The sequence below is a fragment of the Sylvia atricapilla genome, chromosome 14, assembly GCF_009819655.1.
Source record: "Sylvia atricapilla isolate bSylAtr1 chromosome 14, bSylAtr1.pri, whole genome shotgun sequence".
In the NCBI taxonomy this organism is placed as follows: Eukaryota; Metazoa; Chordata; class Aves; order Passeriformes; family Sylviidae; genus Sylvia; species Sylvia atricapilla.
This window is the reverse complement of record NC_089153.1, coordinates 9,765,171-9,782,051: the sequence shown is the minus strand read 5'-3', so window position 1 is coordinate 9,782,051 and position 16,881 is coordinate 9,765,171. Positions and strand designations below refer to the sequence as shown.

Sequence of the window (16,881 nt, the reverse complement as noted above, 5' to 3'; positions counted from 1 at the left end):
CCTGTCCAACCTGGCCTTGAGCACTTCCCAGGGCTGTGGTGGTCACAGTGAGGGGTATCACAGGGTGTGCTGGGCCTCAAAAACTGCTTGTCCCAATCCTAAGGTGTCCTTGGTTACCAGCAGTGACCCAGAGGCAGCCAAATCTCCTTCACAGTGGCCTGTGCTGCTGTCACCCTTGAAACCCTCATGCTCTAGCCCAGAGTTGCTTTGCCTCTTTGGTGGTTTGTCTGTGAATGCTAATGGGGTGATGCACTGATTAACCAGTGTGTCCAGGGCTTGCCTCCAGTGCTCCCAGACCAGGGCAGCCTTTGGCAGGGCAGGGGCACCCCAAAATCATCTAAAGACTGTCCAGTGTGGGGCTGCCCCTGGGGAAGGGAATGTGTGCTGGTCAGGCAGCAGATTTGGGCTCAGGGTCCAGACCCAAGAGGGGTTGCTTGGCAGCTCCAAGTGAGCAGCACATGCCCTGCCAGGGATGAGGATGCCATCAAGTGGCCAAAACTTTATATTACCTTCCCACTTGATCTTCATGATTTTATATTTATGTTATATGCATTTATGTCATAGACATTTATATTATTGAGAGTAGCTTTCTGCTCTCTGCTCCCTTTCCACGCCAAGCTGCCCATGGCTCTCCCTGACAGCTCCTTCTGGCAGGTGTGTACTACATGAGAGTTTTGTCCAGGCAAATCCTGGGCTCCAGTCTTGAAATTGTTTTAATTGGATTGATTAGTATCATGAAATATCACCATGCAACTCTAACACGAGTCTCAGGGTTATAAACCCAGAGAGCACCGAGTGGATTGAACCTGGGCACCATGAGGGCAGGATCATGCAGATACACAGCTTGTTGTGAACTCATTAGTTTAATTCATTGATGGTGCATTTTACATTATGCAGGCAGATGAACACACCGTTGATTTGCATTAAAAAAATAGTCTGCCCAAGTATTTTCCCTGGAGATACATGATATTATCAATCAAAAAAAACATGTTTTACATACATGCATTAAAATAAGCAACATGGAAAAGATGAATCCTTAAATGCAGCCAGCAACAAATACTTGGGTGAAGGCTCATCAATTTTTTCCATATTGTTTATCAAAAACAGTTCCATGTATCCTAAAGGAGGTCAAAGGCACTGTATGCCTTCTCACAGCGAAGTCCTGAGATGAAGCAAAACCAGCTGTTTCTTCCCCATTCTAAGGCCAGTTCTGGGACCACTCACTCTTCTGTTTTTAATCTGGGCCCCAGTGATGAGGAGCCCAAAGAAGGTGACCCCATTTCCAAGTACTGCTCCAGACCCAAAGTTTTAGGCACTTTCTGCTGGCATCTTCAAGTGTTGTGACCAATACCCCCATTCCTCCAGGGAAGAGGACATAGGAGTTTCTTTTTCCTTCTAATTTTGTGGAGGAAAGCTGGACAGCTGTTCCACATTGTCTTCAGAAACCGTTTTTTTGAAGGCATCTGCTGAAACTGCAGTCACTGGGCTTTTCCCCCAGAGCTCTTCTCCAGAAGATGAGCTGTCCCTCTAGAACCTTTCCCAGATAAAGTGTTGTCCTAGATTATTCCCCCATGCCATATGTCCCTCTGCATGTGGCCCCCTTCGCCTCTCCTGCCAGTGCCACCTGAGTCCTCTTGTCACAGCAAAGCTGGTCCTTCTTGGGCTTTGGCATCAAAAGCTCCATGCTTAGACAATAAATCATAAGGATATTTAACAGCATAAGGAGAAATTATCATGATATAAAAGATCTTGGAATAATTGAGAGGCTGAGGTAGACCAAAGAGAGACTGGGCCTGCCCCAGTGGTCTCAGTGGGATTCCTGCAAAGAGCTGTAGGTCTGAAGTGTACTGTGTCCTAAAGAGATTTCTTTTGGTGATGGTCTGCTCACAGCTAAAAAGTGATATCTGCAGGTTTTGGCAGCTGGCAATTCATGTCAGGGAGCTCAGAAGGTCCAGTGAGATACCTCAAGCTGGTCCCTGGAGACCTGCAGCAGGCAAGCTGTGTAAATTAATAGGCAGCCTTCTGTATGAAATGCAGACTTGTTTTATTGTTTTCTGTATAAAAAAAGCAGCTTAGTCTCTGAATTTAACATCCTCCTGTTTCCCAATTTAATTTATACCTTGTATAACAGACTGAAGTTGTTGAAGCCTTTACATTTTTCATGATAATGTGTTAAATTTGCCAAACTGTGTTGTAGAACATAAGTGTTTGTATGAGAGGAGTCGCCCACTTCTTTGAACCTGAGAGCAAGCTAGGATATGGTGGGAATCCAGACATTCCTACAAAAAAAGCACCTATGTACCCACCACATTTGCTCTTTCCCTTGGTCACCAAAGAAGACAAGTGTTATAATGCCATGTTGTACAAAAGATGCTCCCTTGGTGATTTTTGTGGGGTGGGCTGAGTTTGGGTACATCCCTTGGGAAAGGGAAGTAAGTCGTCTTCCTGACTCAATAGGAAAAATGTCATTGGTGAAGAAGCCCACCACCACCCCTAGAATTATCAAGGTGTTCTTAGTCAAGAGTGAAAGATTTGATAATAAAATAGTCTTTGGATTTGATTGAGCTGGTGCAATTTTTGGAGTCCTCCACTGACCACGTGTCCACAGCAGTTGCTGTAGGTGCAGGATGGGAGTCTTCTGTCAGAGCAGCTGAGCCCTCACCAACACCACACTGCTGATCTGGCTCAGGAAGGTATGAGACTTTCTGGTCTTCCTGGCAACACTTTTGAAATAAGGAAGAATGAGATTTATGAAGTACTGCAGAAAGGAGCAAAGACAGCAAAAAAATCCTGAGTATCTAGCTGCTAAAAAAGTTTCTCTAATCAGATATTTTTAATGCTGCTCCTTTATGCACCTCTAAGTTAATGAGGGAAAGAGTGAGACAGTGACTTGATAGTCAAGGCACTTTCAAAGAGCTTAATTTCATATCTTTTGAGGTAGAACAAGTGAGGAAAGAATACTGTGCAGGGACTATAAAAAATATTTCAAAACTTACAAAATATTAGATAATAATCTCCTTTCAAATTCTTATTTCAGAGTGATATTAATTAAAATAAACACAACAATCAGAACAGATTACAATGAAATTCCAGGAGATGGGGACGGAAACTAAAATCCATTGGCACATTTGCAGTCTGCTCTGAATCCCACAGACCCAAACTGTATTTGGCTATTCAGGTGTGTAGGTACCTGTGTAAGTTATACAACTTTCAGAGGATCTATACAATTGCAACTCTATTTGATTCAAAGGTTAATTCTATCACTTTAATAAAGCTGGAGGGTCTTTATGTGCTGACCTGGAAGTTAGGGACTGGTCTCAGTTTGGTATCTTTTCATTGCTTTGAGAGAAAGTTCATAGCCAAGAAACATGGCTGCACTCGATGGGAATCCTCGCACTGTATTGACCATGAGGCCCCTACAAAAGACCTGTTGGGAATGGAGCAGGGTTAGAGCATAAGAATACACTGTTTTAAGAGGAAGAAAACACTGAATGAACTCATGGTGGGATTCTGAAGAACCAAATCTTTTGGGTTTGCTGGGAAGGTACGCTCCCACTGCTGGTCTTAGCTGAGGTCTGCACCTTTGGCTGAGGTCTGGGGAAGGGGAACACGGGCAGAAGTCACTGGTCTGGCATCACTGTGCTCTGTGCTCCCTGTGGACCCACCTGTAGATGCCAGCCAGAGTTAAAGAGGTAAAGGGTAAAAACTGGCCTCATGGAATTGGTGTAAAACAGAAAGCAAGAAATCTAAAATGTCTTGCAGTGTGGTCCTACCTCACTACAGTCATAGGGTGGCTGAACCACAGAGTGCTCTGGGTTGGAAGGAACCTTCAAGCTCACCTTGTTCCAACCTCCTGCCATGGACAGGGACACCTTCCCTAGACCACATTGCTCCAAGCCTCATCCAATCTGGCCTTTCTTCCCTTGGCATACATAAATATGTGGAGATCACACAAACCCCAGGCTACAAGAAGGCTCTGCTTTCATGCAGGAAATGCTCTCATCCCCGGGGCTGGGTCTGTGGGCATAGAAGATGTTTGGAAAGTGGAGAGGGAGTGGTGTGGCTGTGAGCCAGCCCAGCCGTGCAGAGACAATTTTTCAGGTTTCACCTTTGAGCATAGAAGGAATTTCTCAATCAAGTGAAAACCAGGCTTCCTCTGTACCTTGCTGAGAACTCCCTCATGACTGCCTTTGGGGAAAATATTTGATAGAAGCTGATATTTTCCCATGAGTCTTCCTAAGGTGAAACTTCAGTACCCATACATAACCCAGCACTTTCTTTAATGAAGATAACAAATACCAGCTTCGAGATTTCCTTTATCTGGTCAATATATTTCTTTTTAAAAGATGCTGGCACGTGCAACAAGTGAAAGATTATGTGGCTTTAAAATGCTTGAACAGTACAGTGCTTTTGAAAAAGTCTTGTCAGTCCTGACTGCTGACCTTGCCTGGTCTCCCTTTGAGCACCCCTCACCACAAACACCACACCTTGGTGTGTGTGAGGATGTGCACAAACTGCTCACTGTGGGGTGAGTCTGCTCACAGTATGATGCTTCCAGGGGGTGTCTCTGCTGGCCTGTTTCTCACAAAATCACTCCATTAACCACCAAGGCTCATCACCACAAGTCACTAATCTAAACACCACAATGTGAAAAGGAGCATCAGCAATCAAACCTCTCTCCAGGCTTTATAATGGCAAAGTTCCCACAGATACTATAAAAAACCTCAAAAAATCTTGGCACTCAGATTTAAGCATATAACCAATTTTTCCCCCTGAAATTACTGAACTCTACTAAACATCATTATATCCTGTGTCCAATAAGGCCTAAGCATAATGCTGACTTGAGACAGAATCAAAATATGTTCATATAGTTTAGATAAAGCTTGCAATGTGAAATTTCAGTGTTGGAACATTTAGGATATTATTTAATTTATTGGGATGTTTTATTTTGTTAGGAAAGAGAAGTTTCTTTGTCCCAGAAGAAAAACATCCAGCCCTGGGTTTGCCATTTGTCAGTTGTGAGTCTCCCAACATTTAAAAAGATTTTTCTTATGAGAGCAGGATCCAGTCTTGCTATCCACTAATTACTCAATCCTACTGATGGCTTTGGGGCAGGTGCCCAGATGTGATGGCAGAAAAACTAGAAGAGGTACAGAACTCCACCAGAAAACTCTTTTAGTTGTTAATTCAGGCAGGAGAAGGAGGGCAGAGGATGAGGATGAGAATGAGGATGAGGATGGAGAGAGAAAGGAAAACCCATGGAAATTCCCATTTCAGCCACCCTGCTGGGAAAGTGCACACTGGGTGGAATGCACAAGGCAGGTACTGTAGAGCCTGGGCACCCTGTCCCCATCTGACTGTCCAAGCACAGTCTTCAGAATCTCTCCAGGTGCTTGTGCTTCACATGAATGTGACTTTCTTCACTCAGTGGCAAAAGCTGAACCAGACCCCGGGGCTCCTGTGACAGCTGGCATAACACAGTGGCATGTTGGCAAATGCTGAAATCACACTGACTGGTGATTTTTCAGGTTATTTTCCTGTTTGTAACTTGTTTAACTTGCTACGTTTCTGTCAGAATGTGAAAACTAACACTTTGGAGCTAAGAGATGATGTGCTGTTTTGATGATAAATACAGATTTATCTCAATATAGAAAACATTACTTCCCATCCATGCCTTGGCAAACTCAATGAAGCTGCAAACCCTTATTCTGTGCTATTCTCTGCTATTCACATTTTACTGAGGCAAAGTTTGCAGGTGGAACAAATACCTTTTATTACACTAACAGACAGTCAGAAAAGGAAGATAAGTTGTTTGGCACTCAGCCCTTCTTCACAATCGAAACTAAAGCAATTCTGATTTAAGAATGCTGACAGTAAACTCTGTCTTGGTGCAAAATGAGGGTGAGGAGAGCAAAAGCAGCATTAGTTCCACCAAAGCATTGATCAAGGTGAGTGCCAGGACAGTCCCACTGGAATCAGTTCATTGACACCAAAGTCAGTAGAAACATTTGACCTCTGCATTTTGCAAAAGAATCACAGAGGTAAGACTTTCTACCTCTGATTTATGATAAGACAAATTATATCCATGATTAAGTGCACTAACATGAAATGTGGTTTGAAGTTAATTACACCAGCAGTGTGTGACCCCCAGCCATTCATTTCTGTATTATGTAACATGCATTATTACTCTCACTATTTTGATTTAGAAGGAATCTACACTATAATTACCTACTGCCATTATAATAATTTAGTACTAGCTGGCTTTAGCTGTCTCTCAACACTGCAGATAGGTTTTTAACAAACACTGTATTTTCCAATTGACAATTAAATACCTAATAACCAGATTTAACTTCAAATGTCACTTACTTTTAAGCCCTCCTTCTGGTAGCTCTGCAACATGCAGTCAAGGGTCCCTTTGTACTGGTTTAAATAAACTCCATCTGCCTGAAGTCGACTTTTCACAACATCCATTGGAGTACATACTGCCCAGGAAACGGCTCCTGGAAAAATGCAGAAGTATTTGAATAATTCCTTCACTATACTTCCTTGCCTGCAGGTCAGTGAACTCAGAAATTCACAACTATCACATCATATTCATGTGATTTTCACGTCACGGCATTCACCCTGCTCCGGCACAGAAACCGTGTTTCTGGGACGAAGTTCCCAGTTTCTGGAAGATGTGTTCAGATTTTGGAGGTTATGCTCCTGATCAGATGCAGGCAACCCAAGAGAGGCTTCTCTAGGTGCAAATGCATCTTCTGCTGTGCTTCTGGTGGAACACGGACATGCCATGGGAAGAGCCTGAGCTGCTGCTTGTGATGATTCCAGAAAATACAGAGTCTTCTGATAATTCCATTGTAAAGCAAAGTTTGAGCTAAGGATACAAATAATGGGTAGGTGCATCTCAGGCTGCCAGGATTTGGCTCCACACAGTGAGATACTCTGTCATTCCTCTAAAGAAATGCCTATTTCCTGCAGCTGAGTGGGATGCTTTGCCTCTAGAAAGATCAGTACATGACTGCAAGCCATGGCCCAACTGGACAGGCAAGAGTTTGTCTGGACCTACAGGAGTGTTGGGGCACACTAGAAAAACTACCCAGAGGCACCAGGGGCCTCTTTATTTGAGGAGAAAAGGAGAAGGCATTTTGTTATCATTACCTGAGCTAAGGATGGACTTTGCCTTTATGGACCTGCAATTTAGAAATGGCCAAGAAGTGGGGAGTGGGAGTAGTAGTACAAGTGCCAGTTTTACTGGCAAGTGTACACATGGAAAAAAGAAGATCAGTAACAGTCAACTTGGCTTCTGCTAGGTGTGGGTAGGTGCACACCCTCCTGGTGGGCAGCCAACAGGTTGAAGTCCTCGTCTGGAGGCATCTTGGCTTTCACATATCCCTGGCAATGTGCTTGGCAGGCTGCCCTGAGGCATCCAGGGAGATGTAGGGACTATCTGTTCTCCTCTTCACTGACAATGAGCCCAGTGAAGGTCTGATAACACCACTTCCTTAAAGTTTGTCAGGTCATAAAGTGCAGCTGTGGTGCCAGGGAACCCTGCCCTGGGGAAGGAAGGTCGTTCAGTCCCATGTCCTCTGCTGGCCTTCAGGAGGATGCGGTGGCCCCTGAGTCACCCTCGTAATCTGCCCTGAGAACCTTCCTGTTATTGCTTTGCCAATGCTGTGAGGAAGTAAAGGTGCTTACCTGCTACACCCCCTGCCACCCAGATAGAGAAGGGACTAGGAGAAATGCTTCCGTGAGGAGTTATCCAGTCACAGAACATTGCGTACGGGATGAAATAGGCGCAGTACCCGGGGACATCCCTCAGGAGCATTGCTACATTGCCTCGGTATACTCCTGCTATCCCCTCTTTCTGTAGGATTGTCCTTAAGCAGTGGATTGGGCCTCGGTACACAGGAGATCCAGGAACTGTGGAATTTAGTTTAACGTTTGCTACCAAAAAAAAAAAATTTTAAATAAATAAAAAAATACAACTGTTAGAATAGATATATTGCCACAGAACTCCCCTCCAAAGCCCATTGCCATTAATCAGAAGTCACTGCCATCCAGATTCTTCTGCTGGGGTGAACAGACAGCATGGGGGAAAGGTTTTAGGGGATAGTATTTAGGTTTATTTTCAGAAAACATTTAGACACTTCAAAACAGATTTTTCTTAGAGGTGTGGCATAGCTCCCAATAGTATATGCCCAGTGAGACTTCCAAATAAGTTTAAGGCAATGTGCCTAATTTTCATGGATTTTAACTTCAACTTATGCCAAGTCACATCTTTGAAAGCCTTAACATCTTCAGAGTCTGGCCCTTCCCATGCAGACCAAGTTGTTTTTGTAAGAGGCATTAGGTTGCTAAGAAGCATGGAGGCTTTAAAAATGGACATAGTATTGTTTTATCAAAGCAACAGAAAAATGCCAGCCTTTCACAGTTAAAAACCATGACTGTCATTGTGAGAAAGCTGAAATACTGAAATCCAAGCTGTTCAGCTCTGAAGCTGCTCTATGTCTTCATTTGGCTGCTGGGGTTCCCTCCATGCTGGCAGTCTGCAGTGGAATTCAGCTGCTGTCTAGAGCTGAAGCAGCTCCTTCTGCCTGCAGTTTGTGGACAGGGAGCAGCCACTCACTGCCATCCTGCTCTTGTGTCCTCCTGACCCTTCCTGCTCACACCTGCGCTACCTGGCACCCTGTGTGAAATAAGTCAGTGGTTTTTAACAGTAAATGGGAAACTTCTGCCTTTGAATGGAGAGAGGTGGAATAACAGAGGTTTATGGGCGCATATACATGGGACTGAGAGCATGCAGAGGGAGATGGGGAGCTGGCACTGCCACTGGCAGCCATGGTGCTGCTGCTGGGATCTCCAGGGGACCCATAGCCCAGGGACTTACAGTTTCTGTAGCTTCTGGTCTTGAGCAGACCTGCCTCATGTAGAGAGGCAGTTATAGATCCCAACTGGCTGGAAATGCCATTGATAAAACCCTATCCTTGAGCTGGGCAGGATGAGGTCCATCCTCAGGTAAAAGGGGGAATTTTTAGCTCAGCTGCAGCAGCACAAGGCAGCAGAAAGCCTGGCCTCAAACAAAGTCGTTCTATACCTCTGCGTACCTACCAACGACTGGTGGGAAGACACAGGAAGAAGAAACTCTTGCTTCCTACCTTTGTTGTACGGCTGTGTTTGCATCTGTAGCCTTGTCTTGACCAGTTCCACGGGGGTGCCGATGCCCACGGAGATGACCCCTGCCACGATGCTGGCCAGGGTCATGTCGGTGAGGGACGTTCCGGCGGCGGGGTCCCCGTGGTGCAGCTGGCCGAGGAACCGCTGCGTGTTGCTGAAGACGCCGAACACCACCGAGCTGTAGATGCCGATGCTGGCCAGCGGGAAGGACATGCCCTTGAAGAAGCCAGCCAGCTACCCAGGGAAGGGAGCAGGGCTTAGGAGACTGAGCAGGACTGAGCAGTGTAAGCCCCGACTTGTCTGTCAGGTTAGAACTCCACAGAATTCACAGAATGACTGGGTTGGAAGAGACCTTCAAGGTCATGGAGTCCAACCCATGTGCTAACACCTCAACTAAACCATGGCAATGAGTGCCATCTGGTCTGTCTTTAATCACATCCAGAGATTACATTTATTTATGTATTTATTGATATATTTATTTAATTACATCCATGGACTCCACCACCTCCCCAGGCAGGCCATTCCAGTCCTTTATCACCCTTTCTGTAAAAAACTTTTTCCAAATATCCAACCTGTATTTCCCTTGGTGCAGCTTACGACTCTGTCCTCTCATTCTGTCTTCTGCCTGGAGAAAGAGACCAACCCCCACCTGACTACAACCACCTTTTGGGAGGTTCACAGAATCACACAATGGTTTGGGTTGGAAAGGACTTTGAAAGTCATCTCATTCCAATCCCCTGCCATAGTCAGGGATGAAATGCAAATCCAAGTAGCAGATGTCTCTTGGAATCAACTGTTTGCACGTGCTGAGCAAAGGAAATTGGTTCATGCTGCTAAAGGCTTATAGAGATTGTGCAGAATACAAGATATGGTTAACAGCACAGGAACCCACAGAGAAGTGCCTCATATAGACAATGTTTGTTCTGGCTTGACCAAAGTCAGCAAAATCCCTCTGGGAGACATTTGCCAGTGAGATCAGGAAAAAGTCACTGTGGATGCAACTGATCTGGGGACACTGATCATTCCATGCCAGGGATCTCTCTTTTCCCTATAGGAGTCACCAAGTGGATTACCTTAGAGTTAAACAAGAGAAGGCTGCAGGGATTTGCAGGCTCAATCACATAAACTTTATTGGTCTTTATATAACTGCTGGTGTCAACAGCATTTTGTACAATTGCTTTATGTATTTATCTATTTATTGACTTCCACTTTCTACTAGCACATTTAAAGTACAATGAAGTACTTACAGACTCATTTCTGTACACAGTGAGAACACACTTGAATGTATTTCCATATCCTTGTCCAGCTTGCAAACGAGTCTGCAAAAGACATTTGTAAAATGTGATTAAAATCCTATGCTTCCAGCCCAATGGAGGCTCATGCTACGTAAACAATGTGTACTTTGCTTTGAGAGCAAGTCCTTCCTTAGTCGTAAATAGAATTGAGCAATAAAATAAGATATATGTGCATCCACCCTCTTAAACTTTGCCAGAAGCAAGGCTAAGCAGGATCTCACCGCTTGAAGCTCTCTGCAACATCTGGAATCAATGACTGTCAAATTGCTCTCCAGTCTGGACCAGCCACCCTGACCCAGCACAGCAGGCTGCTGGTGTGCAGTGCTGTCCTTGGCAAGGGCCTGATTTATGTGGAAATTAGGAGAGTGGTGTGGTCTTTTCCATTTGGAGACTCTCAGGGAAGCCCTGGGATGTGTTGCAATGAGAGGAGTGGGGAACTCCCCTGGGAGACTTATAGGGCCCTTCTGTTCCAAGGTGAATGTTAAGACACAGGGATACTAATTGGAGCTAAAATAATTCAGCACCATCTCAGAAGTTCTCCATGCTTCACTCAAAAACACAGTTTCGTATAATTTCAAAAAAGACATCTTATTTCTGGAAATCAAACTGGCTATAAACCTTCCAACAGATATAAGAAATGTCACAGGAGTAACATCAAAGCCTTACAGGATTAAGCATTTCTCCTTCTCATATGTATATATTTAATTGTCTTTCATTCAAGCTGCTCACAAGGTTGCACTAGAAACATCCTAACAAGGGATGCATTTTTTGGGCTTAGAGGTATGCAAGAAAATGGAAACACTCTTCACTTCACAGCACCTCAGGCCTCATCTTGGCTGAGGCCAGAGCTCGTTTTTTATAGAAAAATACATATGCTCCATCAGGAATGTTTTGAGGAAATGGGGAGGACATTTCTGACTATATTTATCAGCACTGCTGCTAGCAATGAAGTCTCAATGGACACTGCCAATGTGCACTGGAGGGATGGTGTCCAATTCCCTCCACTGGCTCAGCCCTGATTTACACCAAGGGGAAGCAGGAAATTATTTGGGTATATAAAGCTCCAAGGAATGTGTGTCTGCCAGACATGGTTCATGACTGGTGGGAGCTTTTGGATGGCAAACAGCAGGTAGGATGGCACAATCATTTGACCCAGAGCCCTGCAAAAGGTTGCCAGTGCCACCGTGGGACCCTGGCAGGAGCAGGAGGGACCAAAGTCTGTGTTCACCCCTCAGCCCAGGCTGACCCTGAGGTGGCTCCATGCAGCTGTTTGCATACCTGGAGCATTCCCACTCTGCTCCAGGCCTGGCCAGAGGCCACAGAGAAGCAGCAGCAAAAGCAGAATATTTACTGAGCACTCAGAACAAGCTGGTACATAAAGATACTGCCATGGCTCAGGCAGCTCACCTTGTGCAGTGTGGGCAGCCCAGACAGGGGTGCAGACTGGGTACATTGTGACTCACACTGGGGATAACAGGGCAGGGGAAGGTGGCTGGACCCCAAGTGACCCAGGAAAAACTGACGCCAGTGCCCACCCTGAGTTCTCTCCTGGCTTCGTCTTAGCCTGGACATTTCCACTCTGCCTCCATTGTTTTGTTTTTTTGGGTTTTTTTTTTTCTTTTACCAGTAACCAGGTATTTAGAAGCTCAAGTTAATATATATTTTGAGTAACTGGGGGCAACTGAGTGTTCTCACACTCTGGTTCTCACACACGTCCCTTAGCTAATCTGTTAACACCCAGCATGAAATCCCTGCTGGCATCTGTGAACAAGTCAGCTATATCAGTATGGATATACCTCTGGAAGGTTCTCCTGTTTGTTATGTTTTGATTAGATAGAACTCTTGGGTGACACTTAGAAGCTGAAGAAAGTTCTGGGGAAATGAATGCAATGGGTAGGATGAAAAGTGAATAAAGGCACAACTTTTAGAGTTTTGCGAAGACTGAAAAAAGTCTGCCCTTGAATGTTTCCAGGGATGGGCATTCCCTCACCTCTCTGGGCAGCCCATCCCTGTGTTTTACCATCTTCTTTTTCCTACCTGCGAAGAGGTAGGAAAAAATAGCTGCTAGGGTTTGATGGAAGCTGCAACAATGGGAAGAGGTGGCTGAAGGGGGAAGAGGTGGCTTGATGGGCACTGTGGTGTAGATGGACTTACCCCACAGGGCCTTGTACTCAGTCCTGCCTCCTCTCCCAGATGGGGAAAGACCCCTTATCCCCTGGAGGCTGCAGCCCCTTTGCTGGCCTAGTGCTGTGTAAAAACTTTCTTTTCCGCTCTCCTGCACCTCAATTTGGAACATAATTCTGCCTACTTGGTATTCCCAAGGCAAAGCCTTGCCCAAAGCCAAGAGCGGCAGAGCGGCCTGACAGTTGTCTTTATAATCACTGAAGGATGGGCTTGCTCTTTCTTGGCATCCAGAAACTCGATCTTTCCGAGCAGGATTCTCATGGCCAAATTCCCCCAAAGCAGCCAATGGAGCCATGAGCACTAGCCTGAGATGGGGATTGCCTTGGCAACGCTGGGCAGAGCCTGCTCTGCTGCCTGTGCCCTGCCCATGGCTGGGTGGTGTGGGCAGCCTTGTGGCTCCTCTGCATGGGGTCTGCACACACCTTTGCACAGAGATGCCCTTGGCACTGGTATCACTTTAGCAGCTCAGGAAGAATAGGGCTGGCCAGGCATCTCCTGATCCCAGGAGAGGTGATGGCTGGGGAAGGGATGTGGTGTGAGCCATGCTGTGCCCTTGGCATCACCCTCCAAAGGTCTTTAAGGTGCCAACACAACCAGTGGCTTTTGGGTTTGCCACAGCTGGCAGCCCTGCCTGGTGCCAGATCCAGGCTTGAACCAGAGCAGGGAAGACAGATCACAGAATTGCAGAATAGCTCAAGTTGGAAGGGATCTTTTAAGGTCATCTAGTTCAATCTCCCTGCAGTGAGCAGGGATACCTCCAACTAGAGCAGGTTGCTCAGAGCCCCATCCATCCTGCCCTTGAATGTTTCCAGGGATGGGCATTCCCCCACCTCTCTGGGCAGCCTGTCCCTGTGTTTTACCACCTTTTTTTGTATAAAATTTCCTTATATCCAATCTAAACCTATTCTCTTCCTGTTTAAAACTAATAGCCCTCATCCCATCACAATGGGCCCTGCTAAAAATTCTGTCTTTATTTTAGGCTCCCTTCATGTACACAGGAAGGCCACAATGAGATTTCTTTGGAGTCTTCTACTCTTCAGGCTGAACAACCCCCAAAAGGATGGAGAAGCTAAAGTGATGAAAGCTGCCAAGAAATGCCTGGGCAAAAAAATGGAGGGACAGGATCTCCTCCTCCCTATCTCTGCATCAGTAAGGATGGTCAGTTTGGTTGAGTCAAGATGCACTGGTGTGTGCATGGGCTTGTCTGCATCATGCTGACAAATACCTTCTTACTTCTCTCAATCCTTCCTTTGGAGGAATAATTATCATGCGGGAATCATAAACACTGTGTGTCACAGCCTTGGGATAACAATGTCAGCATTCTGCCCTTCCAACATTACCAGCACTAGGAAAACATAAAAATGTGCCTGCAGCAAAACAAATACAGTTCCCTCATTGCCCTTTGAATACTAGTCTGTGGCAAAGTTCAATAAAACATTGGCAGAACTGTTCAGTGAACCACACATTAAGTAAGGCCAGGTTAATTTTCAGCTTTAATTCTCCACAGAGGAACTTGCATGAATCAGTCAGCTCTTTTACTTTCTCATCCGAAATGAGCATTAGACAGGAAAAAAGTCTGTTAAAATGTTCCAAATTCCCCATTGAAATAAGTGAAGGTCCTTGGAATCATCAGCTAGAGAGAAGGTCTGAACTGGAGGTTTGGGTGGTGACATGTGAACACAGTTCAAAGTGTTTTACCTTGACCGTGTCCAGGGGATGGCCCGCAACCACACTGGCAATTCCTGGGGATGAAAGCAAAGTATTATGCAAAACATTGAGGCTTTTGTAGCAGGACAGGATGCAATGGGTTTAAGAGGAGAGGAGAGATTTCCATAGGAACAGTGGTAAGGGGCCTAGCCAGAGCAATGACCAGCATGATGCTCTGTCCCTGACAACAGCTAAAAGCTGAGCTTAAACACTTTCCTGTGTACACTCTCCTGGACTCCTTCAGCTTTACATCTCAAAGTCACTAGAGAAGAAGTCATGTTTGTATATCCTGTCCAGGACCTTTTTGCTCTTCTGTAAGCTCACACAAATTTTCAGCCTCAGAATGGTGAGATTCCTGTTTGACACAAAGCAGTGCTTTCTCCTGGCTCAGAGTGATGTCCTGACTGCTAATGGCACCAGCCAGCTCCTCATCCTTTGATGTTTTAAGAGCAGTTTATAGAGATACCTGTCAGAGAGGATTCAGATACAGAGGATCCTGCTCTGTATAGATCTCTCCAGTGCCATCCTGCCTTCCTCCCCATGGTTCTTTTGGGAGAAGTTGGCCCATATTCTCTTACCATGCACCCACCTACTCACACTGCTCACTGCCAGGACCTCTTGTGGCAGCACAGAGCACAGTTTGGTTTCCCTCTTCTCCAGGAGGATGGAACACCTGTGTGCCATGGCCAGGACATGGTTTTGTGTGATTGTTGCAAACAACGCTGGCAGGTTTTAGGGTTTGTGGAGAGTGGATAAAATATGATGCTTCCTCACCAGCAAATCTCTGTGAAAATCAGTGCCCACAAGTGCTTTGGGGACTACAGGTAATTTCTCACTCATGGTGGGTTAATACTGAAAAGAGCATCAGGTCCTTGGTCAACACATTATGACTTTTCTAAAAATGTGCTTAAAAATGTCCCCTGTCCTCCCAAATCATGGGACCACCCATGGTCCAGTGCTATGCATGAAAACTCTCAGCTGGCACTGCTGCTGGTGGCGGTTCACCTCCCAGGACATCCTGTCCCATTGCCAGGGGTGTGCAGCAACAGCACAGGGCAATGGGGCACAGAGAGCAACCACAGCCTACAGAGATCCAAGAATCAGCTGCTCACGCAAACTTTTGGCAGAGGTTTTGGGTTTTTCGGTCTGCTAACTTATTAACTTCATCTGGCAGGACAACTGTGAGCCACCTCACACCCTGCTCCTGTGGCGGGTCTGAAGGGTCAGCTGAGCACAGGTTTGCTCTCCAGTGCTGGTGTCACAGTGGACACTCTGTCCTGCTGCAGCCCTGGGGCCAGCAGAGCTGCTCGCCCTCTCAGCTGGCAGACCCAGTGGATGTCAGTTCTGTAAACCTTGGCCCATTACTGACTCCCCTACGTTTGGTTTCTTTTTCTTTCTGCTACCTGTTTGCCGGTGTTTGCCATCGGAATTGCCGGCAGACAGGATCAATGCTTGGCCATTGGCCCGGTGGCGGCGGTGGGGCGGCGGGGTGAGAGCCTGTCCCGGGGATGGGGACACGGGAGCCCCGGCTTGGCAGCTGCCAGCCCCTTCCGAGCCCGGCGGCGCTTCCAGCCACGGGGGCAAGGACGGGAGAGCCGGCGGGAGCCGGGGGCACGTGGGAACCTCTGGAATTCGGCCCCGCACAGCAGCATCACACGTTCCTAACTTGAGTTTTAACCATCCCGCCCATGGAAGTGGGATTAAACCTCGCGTACGAAGCAGAGCGAAGCAAACCGTGGCAGACGCCGGGCGGAGGCACGGACCGTGGGTGACCCGCAGGGTTTTATCCCCGGGGCACCTCCGCCGTGCGCCCTTCGCTGCCTCCCCACCCGCGCTGCCGGCATCACTCACCGCCCACCAAGCCCGCCACGAACTCCTGGATCTGGACGCTTCCCATCCCGAGCCCGTCCCGCGGGGCTGGCGGTGCCCGCGGTGCTGCGGGCTCCGTGCGGGCTCCGGGCGGGCTCCGTGCGGGCTCCGTGCGGGCTCCGGGCGGGCTCCGGGCGGTGCTGCGGGCGGGCTCCGGGCGGGCTCCGTGCGGGCTCCGGGCGGGCTCCGTGCGGGCTCCGGGCGGGCTCCGGGAGGGCTCCGGGCGGGCTCCGGGAGGGCTCCGGGCGGGCTCCGGGCGGGCTCCGGGAGGGCTCCGTGCGGGCTCCGGGCGGGCTCCGGGCGGGCTCCGGGCGGGCTCCGTGCGGGCTCCGGGCGGGCTCCGTGCGGGCTCCGAGCGGGCTCCGGGCGGGCTCCGGGCGGGCTCCGGGTGCGCTCCGCGTTCCGCGCCCGCGGCTTCCAAGCGCTGTGACATCACGGCCCGCAGTTAAAGGCGCCGCGGGGCCGCGGAGACACCGCCCGCCGGGGCGGGGAGGGTCCCGGGATGGGGCAGGGAGCGCCGCGCATCACCCCGGGAATGCGGCACCGAGCGGCATCGCTCCTTGGGCAGGCAGCCAGGGACACGGGGCTCAGGGGGAAAAGGTAGGGATGTGGGGAAGATGGTGTACTCTCGCGGATTGAAGATGTAAGTACG

General features: G+C 47.7%; 1 protein-coding gene across 2 annotated transcripts; it reads right to left on the bottom strand.

Moving 5' to 3' along the window:
* Positions 1-852: 852 nt before the first annotated feature.
* SLC25A48 (solute carrier family 25 member 48) lies at positions 853-16,293 on the bottom strand. Of its 2 annotated transcripts, XM_066329054.1 has the most exons (8): positions 16,212-16,293; positions 14,352-14,395; positions 10,422-10,493; positions 9,156-9,408; positions 7,696-7,944; positions 6,367-6,500; positions 3,298-3,427; positions 2,685-2,723 (listed from the first exon to the last, which is right to left on the bottom strand). In XM_066329054.1, the coding sequence occupies exons 1-7, from the start codon at positions 16,255-16,257 to the stop codon at positions 3,305-3,307; spliced, it is 921 nt and encodes a 306-aa protein (XP_066185151.1). In that variant the 5' UTR covers positions 16,258-16,293; the 3' UTR covers positions 2,685-2,723; positions 3,298-3,304. The 2 variants fall into 2 exon arrangements, with proteins under 2 accessions (XP_066185152.1, XP_066185151.1); XM_066329055.1 differs by lacking the exon at positions 3,298-3,427 and having other exon boundaries at positions 853-2,723.
* Between the last annotated feature and the right edge of the window lie 588 nt (positions 16,294-16,881).